General features: G+C 43.4%; 1 protein-coding gene across 4 annotated transcripts in view; it reads left to right on the top strand.

Moving 5' to 3' along the window:
• The window catches only part of FRMD3 (FERM domain containing 3), a 286,342-nt gene that overhangs the window by 155,181 nt on the left and 118,255 nt on the right, over nucleotides 1-12,906 (top strand). For all 4 annotated transcript variants that reach the window (XR_006737691.1, XM_045562209.1, XM_045562210.1 and 1 more), the window contains exon 2: nucleotides 4,776-4,880. Coding sequence is in view for 2 of the 4 variants with exons in the window: in XM_045562209.1 (XP_045418165.1) it covers nucleotides 4,776-4,880 (105 nt within the window). In the remaining 2 variants the exon portion in view is untranslated. The remainder of the gene's footprint in view (nucleotides 1-4,775; nucleotides 4,881-12,906) is intronic.

Below are 12,906 nucleotides of genomic sequence, written 5' to 3'. Positions count from 1 at the left end.
TGAGAGATGATAAATTGATAAGTTTCACTCACTGTTTATCTCTAATCCCTATCCCAATGCCTAGCGCATAATAGATGTTTCACAAATACATGATTGAGCCTTAAAATAACTCCATGGGGTAGATCTGGAAGTCACCATCATTGTTCCCCCTTTACAGAAGAAGAAACAGTCACGGAGAGATTTTATGACTTGGTTAAGGCCACGCAGCTGGGAAGTGGTGGAAACAAGATTAGAGACAGTGGCTTGTTCTGTTTTCTAGTATATTCTTTGGGGTAGAATTTGCTGACAATTAGGTCTAGTTTGTGATTACGGGAATTAGGTTCCATGGGGTATAAGGAAGCAAATCAAACCCATTCTTTGAGAGAATAAAACATTCTCTGGTCACCTGCATGTCTCAGTGCCGACCCAGCCCACTCAGCAGCGTGCAGAGAGCAGAAGGGGCTACGGGCCTCAGAAGAACAAAAGTTACCTTATTACAAACAGCAATAGTAGTACAGTTTTCTCTCATTGAGCAGCTACTATGTGTCCAACAAGATATTTACAAATATTGTCTTTAATGCCTGGCTTACCCATGAAAGCAGGTGTAATTCAGTTTCCAGACCAGGAGGCAGAGATTCAGAGCACCTGAATTATCTTTTCACTGCCTCAAAATGATTAACCAACCCTTCCCCAACCTTCCCCAATCAGACATGTAGTTCTGTTATATAAAGTCTTTTGAAATGGAGCCTAGTTTGCCACACCAATGAGTCTTTAACTCACTGAGAGAATTCTCCTTTTGAAATGCCCAGAATTATGCCAAGTGTCCTGCCAAAGTACCCAGTAGGCTGGTACTTTCCATCCTATGGGAGAGGACCCTTAGAGAATAGGGGCTCATTGAAGGGAGTTCAGGGACCCCCACACACCCCAAGAATTGTCCACAAAATGGGCAGAGAAGGTGGGAGAGAGGAGCCCAGCCCCCTTTACAGTCTGACGTTCCTGGAGTAAAGAAATCTCAGACAGAAACCCCAAACCTGGTGGCACAGCTTAGAGCAGAGAGTCTGCAACTCTCTTGGTGAGAGACCAGTACTAGATTTTGTCGTCCCAATCTGTTTTGGACAAATACTTGTAGAAAACACAATAAAAATAAATTACTCTTAATTTCTGCACTTGTCTCATGGAGGACCAGTAACAAACTATTCATGTTCTGGCATGGTGCACGGACCACACCTTGTCTATCACTGGTTTATAGATTTTTCAACACATTAACAATATTACAATCAATCATATTCACATTATTTTAGTATAGTATCTATAAAAACTGAATTCACAACACACTATAGATGATATGGACCAGTATTGAGGCACAAGTTTAAATATCTAGGTAAAAAAATTCTTTCAATGCTGTAAGTGCATTTCTGGGAAGGTCTAACCTCATTTAGAGACAGCATCAAGTCTATCCTTAAGCACTTAAGGACTTTAAGCTCAGATTATGAAATCCCACTGACCCCTAACTATTCTACGAGGCCCTGCCCACTCATTTATGTCCTCCTACTTTTTACATGTGGGAAATGCAGCTGTGATCATAAAACACAGCTTAGATAACAGCTCTAAAGAATTTATATTTACTGTTTGATCTCTCCCCCCCAACAATTCAATCAGTACTGGCAGTACAGGGGCTGTCCCGGGAGAGAATCAACAAAACCTTGACATTAAAAAGAAGTCTTTTCACTTGAAATCTTTGATAACCACTTCTTCACACAGACCTTGAAGGAGATGCGTGAGCACTGGCAAGTTCCAGTACGTTTGAGGAATGGCCGATGGAGGACTCTGCTGTCTCTCCCCAGGCTCACGGTTGGTGCTGTGCGGCCCAAAGGGAAGCACTTCCTTTTGTTCCCAGACCTCGGGTTTTCCGTGAGAGAAAAGCAATGCCTCATTTGTCCATCTGGTGACATCCACGGTGCCAGGCACTGGCTTAGGCAGCAGGGAAGTGCCTCTGTCCTCAAGAGGCTCAGGAGGAAGTGGGTGGAAGGTTCGGGTCAGAGCCACTGTTCACCCTAAACCCCTCTCCTGAAGTGAGGTGTATGAGTAGGATTCTGCCCCTCACACACCTGATCCCTGATGGAGCTCTTCCAACCCTTGGTACTGGGCCTGTGCAGCCTTTTGTTTAGTGCAAGAACTGAGCTTGGTGCACAGAAATGATGACAATAGGGACTTCAATGACTTACGAACATAATCCAGATTTCCAGGCAGGAGCACGTGGGTCTGTAAGCTGGCTTCCTTGGCACAACCATGGAGCATCTCAGGGTGACAAGGCTGGCTGTGCGATCTGCAGGTGCAGGGACACAACTGCAAAGGTCAACAGCCTTTGACAAAGGCAGGGGCAGCTCGTGCACCTGAGGTAGGAAAGGATTTTAATTTTTGTGAGCTAAAGAATAGACAATTCTCAAGGGAAAATGGGCCTTTTTTTCTAGTGATCTTTGGAGACAGGTAAACTTTTGCACTTTTCTCATGTCAGAGAAGTCCCAGAGACCAAAGCCTCTTAAGCTTTAATATGCATGTGGATAACCCAGGGATTTTTCAAAATATAGACTAGGTTCGGCAGGTCTGGGGCAGTGCCTGAGATTCTGTGTGTCCAACAGGCTCCCTCCCGGGTGACACTGGTGTTCCTGCTCTGCCATATTTGCTGGTCCACAGGCTGTCCTTGGAGTAGCAAAGACCCGGAAAGCACCTGGTGGCCTGGAGCTGGTCTGGTCTGGTTTTGGAAGGCGCTGACCCTGCTTCAGCCTCCCGCGCACACTCCGGTCACCACATCGTCTGCAGCAGCATTTTCTTCTTGCAAGGGTCTTGTGTAGTCTCAGGAGATATTGCTGGAGGGTCTATTTTGGTGTGTTTAATCATTTAAAAAAAAAATCTTTGTTGTGCTGTTGAGTACATCTTCTTTAGGGCAAAATGTCAGCAGTATCTGTCACGCCCCATCAAGGAGTGCTCAATCCCGCATTATTGCAGTGCACTGCCTTGCCCCACATACCTTGTGTCTGTTGCATATGGTAGCAGCAGTTCCCTGTAGTAAATCTTAAGGAAGAAAGGTTTGCCATTCGATCATAAGATGATGAACTCGTGTGTTATGTCCAGTGAGTTGATAATGCAGCAGCCTTTTAACGATGAATGGATTGCAGAGTGGGTATGTAAAAGGGTCTAAGTCCATTGATTATTTTCTGGGCGTTGAATTCAGCTGTCACCAAACATAGCTTGTCATTTGAGCCTCCTGGATTGAAAAGCAATTACAGAAATTTAAAAACAAATTCCATTTTGATGGTTTTGTCTCTTTTGAGCTACATCAGATGGTTCCTCTTAGAAAGGAAGCAAAAACTCAAAGATTCCCTCAAAATTAAACTCAAAAGTGATTTCAGGAGAATGGAGGCTCCATATCACACTGTGTGCTGATAAGCGGCTGTCCTTCCTTCAGTGCGGTGCGTCCCAAGACAGTGAGTGGCTTGTTCATCCAGCTTCCTGAGCTGATGGTAGTTTTTCATGAAAAGATCATCATGTGACATAGACCAAATTGATCTTCCAAAATTATTTTTGGTGGATTGGGAGAGTGGCTCACTTAACGTCTCTAATTTCTTCATTGATTTTTATAGGTAACATTCCATCCCTAAAACATTTCGTGGGTCTGTCAGTGACTTTGATTGAAGCAGAAATTAATCTTAACAGATATGCTGATGAGGTCCTGGAAGGATCTTTGCTCTTAAGAGGGTTTTGTTGTAGTGGTATTTATCTTAATCAGATTTGGCTGGTATGTCTTCCACTCATAGGATTTTAGAAGGAAAAATAATCTAACCAACATAGAAATCATCTAGTCCAGCCATCTCATTTTACCCAAGTGCAAATAGCCCAGGGGTTTACTCAGGGTCACAGGGGCCTGTCTTGGGATCCCCATCCTGGGCTCCCCCTAATCTCCCACCATGCCTTTCTGTGTTGATTTCTGGACGTGATACAGGGGCTCTGAGGCCCGAGGAAGCAGGTCTCCCAGCATTCCTGGTGGGAGCTGGGTAGTCTCGTACCACTCACTGCACTGCTATCCCCACCAGACCTGCTCCTGGCAGAGCCGCGGGGGACTCACGGATGCCCCAGGGAGATAGGGTGGCTCAGCGGGAGCCCGGATTCTGCAGCCAGTGGCCTGGCTCAAATCCTGCCTTGCTCCCTGCAAGTTGTGTGACTTTGGGCAAGTCACAAAACCCCTTTGTGCCTCAGTTCCCACAGATATAGAATGAGAGCCTTCCTCCTAGGATCATTGGGAATATGTACAAAGCAAGTAGAGTAAGCAGTCAGGGGCGTTGTATGTGTTCTAAGAGGGTTTGCAAACTATGGGTCTCCACAAGGTACTGAGTTGTGAAGCAGTGTTCTGAGTCATAAATAGCATTAGAAAAACTAAATGGCATGTATGAGAGCAAAACGGAACGTATTAGAGCACATTGTGTAATATCTCTGCAGGGTGTTGGTGATGTCCCTTTGGCGCCTCTTGGTGCTTCTTTTGGTTTCACGTGCACGCGCGCGTGCGTGCGTGCGTGCGTGCGTGTGTGTGTGTGTGTGTGTGTGTGTGTCTAATGGCTCACAGGGTAAAATGTATTTCTCACTGGGGGTTGTGGTTACAAGAGTTTGGAAGCTCTTGCTCTAGGGACTGGAGTGAACGAGTCCATTTTTCTAAACACAGATGCATGGGGTGAACGAGGCTGCCATGAACTTGAGTGCGCAAAATGAGCTCTGGCTGAATCTTACATGTGCTTCCTTTGCAGAGAGAGACCAAAGGGCAGTTTCTCATCGACCACATCTGCAACTACTACAGCTTGCTGGAGAAGGACTACTTTGGCATTCGCTATGTGGACCCAGAGAAGCAAAGGGTAAGGGCCGATCTCTGCCCAGAGCCATTGTTGGGGAGTGACCCAGACTGTGGGGAAGTGTGGAGTTCATCTCAGAGCCCGAGTGACACCCTTGTTCTCATGGGTCATTGGCCACGTGAAACTGTGTGAACGGGAGAGGCTGGCACTGTCCCCACTGCACTGTGTGGAGCAGGAGAGAGGAAGCGTTTTCCTTATCGGCCTTTCTGGAAGGCTGCTCTTGTCTGGTTGGAAGAGAGAATGTCCCTGTGCCCTTTGAACTTAGGGTTTGCCAAAGCTCCTCAAACGGTGGCCAAATAAGACCTCATTATAGAACCCCCCCACCCCACTACAAAAAGCTATCAGTAGAGAGGGGACTGGGGGAGTGGATGTTTCATGGATACAGGATTTTCTTTTGCAGGGAGGAAAATGTTTGGAGCTTGACAGGTGTTGGCTGCACGACATTGCAAATGTTTTAAATGTCACTGAAATGTAAACTTTAAAATGGTTAATTTTATATTATGTGGCTTTTAGCTCATTTTTAAAAAAAAAATCTTTTGGCAGATGAAGGGTTAAATCAGCTGAGAAGCTGCTCCTTGGGCACACTAACCCGGACAGCCCCCACCGTGCTGCTGCTCCTGGACACACCCGCCCTTTTCAGTGCCTGTTGGTGGGGAAATGTGAGCAGGGCAATCTCTCCTTTTGAGCCTGTGCACCTGTCTTAGGGCATCTGGGTGTGGCATGTGTCAGACTCGGTGAAGTGACATCCAAAGGCCCCCCTGGGAGGGAGTCTCCACTCTAGCTCCTGGGGTTTCCTAGCCCTGCAACCCTGCTGTGGGTCCCAGCTCTCAGGGGGTTCTGTCCCCACTCTGGTCTCTGCTGCTTACAGCAGGGCTGTGTGCGAAGGGTATCCTGGGTGTAGCCCAGGAGGGGGTCAGACCCCTCTGCCCTCTGTGATTTGATCTCCTCCTCCCCAGCGACCCTGATCTTCTTCTCAGCTCCTCCTCCCTCCCGCCAACCCAGCCTGGCTCTTAGTAAAAAGACATCTCAACATCATGCACCTCCTGATACGATGCACCAAGGGCAAATCCTCTCTGTGGTCTTCTTCCCAGCAATGCATAGCCTCGGTCTTATCTTGAGAAAGCATCAGACAAACCCAAAGTGAAGGGAATTCTCCCGAATAACTTATCAATACTCTTCAAAAGTGTTAAGGTCATGAAAGACAAGGAAAGACTGAGGAACTGTCACAGATTGGAGCAACAGACACATCAACTCAAGGCAATGTGGGATCCTAAATTGGTTTCTGGAACAGAGAAAAGTATAGCAGTGGGAAAACTGGGTGAACTCCAGATTAAGTATGTAGTTTAGTTGGCGCTATTGTGGTAATATTGGTTTCTTATTTTGATAATTGTGCTGTGGTTGTACAAGATGCTAACATTAGGAGATGAGTAAAGGTTATACTCTACTATTGTTTTGCAACTTTTTTTATACATCTAAAATTATTTTTTAAGTTAAAAGAAGAGAAGTCTTTAGGTTCATGTGCTTCATTGTTCTTTATAGTTTGACTTGATTTAGCTTAATTTTAAATGTCCATACGTAGCTGGGTAGTAGATTGGAGGAAAAAGTGGGGACCTCCCTGAAAACAAAACTGTCTCATATGATGTAGCCACTAAATTGCTTAGAGGGGTGCCTGAATACTTTGTTGTTTTTTTTTTCCTCTGAATCATGCAGCTCTTATAGCCATTTGATTACGAATATGTCGCATAGCTTTCACATGGGTTGCAGAGTAGTTGCTGCACACAGTTGCAAGGACTTTGGACTCAGAAAGATATGAATCCAAAACCATCTCTGCTGGTTGGTAAGCTGTGTGATCTTGGCCAAGTTATTTAGCTTCTCTTGGTCTCTGTCCTGATGGATAAAGCAAATAAAAATGCCTACTTGTAGGGTTGCTACGAGAATTAGAGATAAGGTATATGAATGCTTAATACATGGTATACATTGAGTACATGCTATGCGCTATTTTTACTTTTAATTGTTGTTATTATTCTTACAATTATTATGCATTGGCTAGGTCCAGGTGACATAGTTGCATGAGGAAATACAGCCATGATTAGTACCTCTAAAACCTCAAAATGTTTTTATTAATAACAATTTCTTTTAAAGGTGAGGGGACCACTATTGTGATCTTTGGAGAGAGAAGGTAGCAAGTGAGACTTGGATAATTAGAAAAATGGACTCAAAGGCAAAAAGACATGCTGGTATGGGAGTTTTAAGCAGAGATTAATTAACCAACATTTTTTTTTTATCAGTGCCTGTACTTTTTCTTATTGGCAAATAAAACCAATGAGTTGTCTGTATAGAAAGCTAATCAACAGAGAAAGCCAAGTGAGTTAGAGAAGCTGAAGTGGAACTCACCTCTGCTGTGGGGGGTTGGTGGTTTGCCTACAACTCTTCACAACTCGATTTACAGTAAACCATTGTGGAATATTAAATATTTAGCGCTATTACATTTGGAACACCATATGTTTGACAAGATGTCTCATGCCCCAGATGCTCTGAAAGTGGGAAAGACTGAGTCAGACAATGGTAACTGTCTTTTGCTATTTTAATGGCAAGGGCCCAGGAATTCCATTATTATTATTATATTTTCATTTGATATAGGCAGGGAGAGATTGACTACTGGTCAGTAAAAATCCCCCGAATTTCTACCACATCTGTCCTCTGAGGAACTCATATAATTTTCGTTGCTTAAGATTAGGGAAATGTGGGTGGTGTTCTCCCCATTTTACCGGTAGAGAAGCCTGGGTCAGTGAGTTTAGAAGTCATGGGAGAAATAATCATGGAAGGAAAAGGTAGTACTTGGCTTAAGTCCAGTTTTCTTCATTTTATTTTTTAAACTCCAGCATAGTTTTTCCACCACTTCTGTTCAAGTATTCAGGTAACTTCCCTTTGGAAAGATGAAATTTTGAAATAATTAGCTGTATTTCATAACTCTCCTTTCTGTGGCTGTGGTTTGAGATGTCCATCTTCCTGGATTTTCCCTCTTGCACTTCCACCGCTTTCTTTTCCCCGAACCCAGGTAAGGAAGACATCCCCAGGGCCTTAGAGCTGAAGTGCCCCAGCCCCCAGCCAGCCAGAGGAGCACTTACACCAGGACTTGGTTACAGGTGATTGGTTTACAGTCTGGAGGGAGGCTGTATTCAGAGCTTTTGGTTTTAACTTCCCTATTTCTAAGCATCTGTTTAAGCCATTTACATCAGTGTCCTTGACTTTTCTAACGTAAGGATGTTTTGACTCATACCCAAAGATAAGGGGTTCACTTTGGAAACTCATACCTCTGGGGTACACTGCTGAAGTGCCCGGTATTGGCACATAGGGCATTGTGTGTCATGTGTCCACTGGACACCAGAGGGTTTCACGTGCTTTCTGATAGGAGGATGAGCTGGAAAATCACAGATGCAAGGACACCTTCATCCCCCACCCCCCCTATAGTTATAGCCCTGAGGTTTTTATGTTGGTAGTCAGAAAGAACTAGTGAGCCTATCAGTGAGTTTTGTTAGCAACAGGAAAAGACCTTGTCTGTGTTAGAGCAATTTGCTTTATCTAGAGGCACCTTGGGGAGGACAGCGAATGGAATACAAACTGGCCCAATGATTTGAGGTCTCACTCTGGGGATGGTGCCAGGAAGCCAGAGAGCATTATGTCCCACCAGCTGCTCCTGCCGTTGAAAGGCTGCTTCCTGCTCCTCGGGATAATTGCCGCACAGATGCTCATAACTGGGAACGAGAGTGGTACCTAAGATTTAGGGCAACCCTGCACTGAAGAGAAGGGTTGTACTGCTGCCTCAAGTCACCGGTCATGAATTTGTCTGTGTAAGGAGTCTCCTTTTGTTTTTCAGTATCAAGAGGCATTAACAATCAAGGCTTCTTGGTGTCTGTGTGTCGGGGGAGTAGGGGAGACATGTACAAGTAACTTGGCTTTGTGGGAAAGGACTCTGGGCACACAAGTTACAAGAAAGACAATACTATCATACGAGTATTAAAACTGAATATATTGTCTGATGGTTCCACTGTGGCCCAAGGTGTGAACACTGACAGATTTGGGAAAAGTGTCAGATTCCTTCAGCAGAAAGCAGAACTTGGTCTTTAATTAAAATGGTTGCTCATAATTGACTCTGTCTACATCTGATAGCCTCTCCCGGGAAGGAAGAGGAATGCCTCGTATAAGGTTGTGATCTAGAAGTCACTTTGCAAACTGGGATGTCCTAATTTTAATAGGGGGAGGAGACACACATGAACTGGTTATCTTGTGTGAGCCAGAAGGCAGGGGCTGGGAAAATGCCATTTTATCCTTTTCTGAGTCAGAAAAAAATAGGAGGCTATCCAAGGTAGGAAGTTTTTCCTTCCTTGGTGGTGGGAACAACCTGGGCAGGAATCAGTTATGGAGATAAGGCTTACTATGATCATCAGAGAGAGAAGAACTCACCAGAGGCTTCCAGCAGGCAAGGACATCGAAGCCGACTAGAGACCAGCAGGTTTGGAAGTTTCAAAGCAGCTTTAGAGATAACTTTTAAGTCAAGGTGGGAAGAAAACTAGATTGTATCTATCGTGTATAACTTGGAGAAATAAAAACAGTATAGGTTAGGAAATGTCAATTTGAATTTTTTTCATTCAGCCTCCAGCAGATTTCTTTTAAGTTCAATTGTAATTGTGTTTTACCTGCATGGAGGGTCATAATTAGGAGCAAGTGTTGTAGTTATCTATTGCTGTACAACAGCCTCCCCAAAAGTTAGTGGCTTAGAACAACGTAATTTTGTTACATCACAGGATTTTGTGAGTCAAGGATTTGAGCAGGGCTCAGCTGGGTGATTCTTCTGCCCCACATGATGTTGACTGGAGTCACTCAGTGATGTTCAGCTGGTGGCTGGTCCTGTCTGGAGAGTCCGAGACATCTTCACTTATATGCCTGGTCCTTGATGGGGATGGCTGGAAGGTGGGGTTCAGGGGCCCCTTCCCTCTCCATGTAATATGGGGGCTTCTCCTGACAGTCTCTCCAACAGGGTGTTTGGACTTCTTACATGGCTGCATAGGGCTCCAAGTATACATGGAGCCACTTACTATATAAGTTGTACTGAAAAGAGAGCAGGTTTTGAGGGAAAGGTGATAAGTTTTGAATATGATGAGTCTGGACTGCCTGAGAGATGTTGAAGTTGAGATGTTCAGTGTATAGTTGAAAATAGGAGTCTGAAGATTAACAAAGAGGTTTAGGCCACAAAGATTTTGAAGCCAATGAGGTCTTATATTACTTCAAAGTCTGGGAACAGATTGCAAACCAAAAAAAGGGGACTGACAAGTAACAGAGCGAAACAAAAAGAATGTGGAGAGAGATACATTCTGGAAGCAAGGGTAGTTATAGACTTAATAAGAAGAAATGAGCTGCAGTTTCGACAACGGAGGAAGGACTGGAGGACATTGTTGATCAGGTGCTGAGAGCTTTGATATTAGGAAAACAGTCAAATCCTGTCTCTGCCACTTGCTGGTGGTATGACTTGGAGCAAGTTCCTTACACTCTCTATGCCTTAATTTCTCCATCTGTAAAATGGGGATACTAATACTACCTATGCCATAAGGTTGTTGTTTAAATGAATTAATCTGTACTATTAACTTATGTAATTGATCTTTTTACTGTTCTATCTTTTAAAGAGTTTGAAAAGGATGGCGATCTGGCAACTGGGTGATCTTTGATCTTAGAACAGTTTGTTGACAGTGTTGTTAAATTTATATGGCATAGGGCTGGGCACAGTGGCTCACGCCTGTAATCCTAGCACTCTGGGAGGCCAAAGCGGGTGAATTGTTTGAGCTCAGGAGTTCGAGACCAGCCTGAGCAAGAGCGAGACCCCATCTTTACTAAACATAGAAAGAAATTATATAGACATCTAAAAATATATATAGAAAAATTAGCTGGGCATGGTGGCACATGCCTGTAGTCCCAGCTACTCGGGAGGCTGAGGCAGAAGAATTGCTTAAGCCCAGGAGTTTGAGGTTGCTGTGAGCTAGGCTGATGCCATGGCACTCACTCTAGCCTGGGCAACAGAGTGAGACTCTGTCTCAAAAAAAAAAAAAAAAAAATTTATATGGCATGATAGCAAATGCTGCATAGTGGTAAATTCTATTGTAACAAGCTTGAAGGAATGTCCTAATTTCCCTCATGATTACATTTTAGTATGCTTATGTACTTTAAACAGTAATAAATGTTTTTATAACATATTGCATTTTCATCAGACTATGACTGTTTTTTCTTTGATCAAACATGAAGGATTTCTTGGAAGTACAGTAGGGGCTGGCACACAAGTGTCATCATGGCCCTCCATCTGTTTTTGTAAATAAAATTTTATTGGAATACAGCTACTCCTATCATTTACTTATTTTCTGTGGCTGCTTTAAATCATCCAATAGCAGAGTTGGGTATTTGTGACAGAGAACGTATAGATCACAGGGCCTAAAATAGTTACTATTTGGTCCTTTACAAAAAAAATAAAAATTACCAACTCCTGTTAGCATTTAAGTTAACAAAAGGGTAGTAGTTGCTGAATGGTTTAATGGGCTGATGCGACTGCTTTCTTAGACTTCCTGGCCCCTCCTCCTCTGTTTTGCACAGTGTTTCTTCTCCTGGCTATTCTCTTTTGCCCATCCCTGAGACCCTAGAATACAAAAGCAGTTACAACTGAAGGAGTGAAAAACACTACACTTAAGCAATGAAGATTTTCTTACATGGATTGACTTCCAAACAAACAATTTTTGAATGTTCTTGATCTACAGATTTGTTTTTGTTGTTTTTGCTGTTGTGTCATAGGTTTTACTGAAACTGAAGTGGAAACCATTGTTACTGGCAACTATTAATAAATAACTAGGGTCTAGCTATTACCTTATCATCTGGAGCACTGTTAAGGCTGCATTCATTGGATGGCATTTTTTTATCCCCAGCAGGGGCCAGAGGGACAGGAAATGGCATAAATTGGCTACATAATGCAAGGACTGAGTTTCGTTAGAGCTTTGTCCAGGTGGATGTGAGAATCAGGCCATCTTTTTAGAGCTATCATGGGAATTGGTCAGTTTTTGGATCTGGTTACTACTGAGGGGAAAATCAATCTCCTGTTTGGGGAGGTGCATTCATTCTCTCTTAAAGCCCCATGGGTTAACACATTTCTCTGGACTATCAATTACTCTTGTTTAGGGCTCCAAGAATTTAGAGAAAGATAGCCGAGAGGTGTGTAATTTATTCTGTAATCATAGGCTGAATTAATTTCAACAGAAGCCAAACATTTGAAGGTAACTAAATGTTATATTGCTTACTTTTGGAAGCATTTTTTTTTTGTCTCAGCAGCTACCAAATTAGAAATCAGTCTCCTTAGTCACAAATAACTGCCTCATACCCACCTTCTTTTTCCCCAAACAAGCCAAAATGAGAACGTATGAATGATACCCATCATTGCTATGATGGGGTAGAGGAAAACGATCTCTCGGGACTAAGCACAGCTGGGCCTAGCAAAAGTAAAGAGAAAGAAATATTTGTTGGCAATGTCCTTATCCTCCAGGTTCATGGAATGTGAACTGTTAGAGTTGCAGGAATCTTGGGGGTTCTCGAATCTGTCTTCCACCTCCTCTGCCAAAATTACAGATAAGGAAATCAGGACACAAAAAGTTTAGGAATCTCTCTGTTCTTTACCTCCTTTGTGTAGCTTCCTCCTACTCTTCTTTTTCTTCAAGCTGCTCTCAATCAAAATAAATTTGTTCTAAGAAATGGCTTGAAATGTGATCAGGCTAGATTGCCAATACTGAAAACCCCCTTAAACTGGGACCTCTTACAAGGGCTTTGCGGGTTAACTTAAAAGCTTAAGGTAAAAGGAATAAACTTCCAAGGGAAGAAATTTATGCACCATGGAGGAAATTTCTGGTAGAACAGTTAGGATAGTTAGGGAGGCTGTCTGGTTTTAAGAAGCAGACCTTGACATAAAAATTCCAGTATAAGTGATTTATTAGGAAGTGTTTCT

Source organism: Lemur catta, chromosome 10, assembly GCF_020740605.2.
Source record: "Lemur catta isolate mLemCat1 chromosome 10, mLemCat1.pri, whole genome shotgun sequence".
NCBI lineage: Eukaryota > Metazoa > Chordata > Mammalia > Primates > Lemuridae > Lemur > Lemur catta.
The sequence above is the reverse complement of the archived record's forward strand: the minus strand, read 5'-3'. Positions and strand labels throughout refer to the sequence as shown.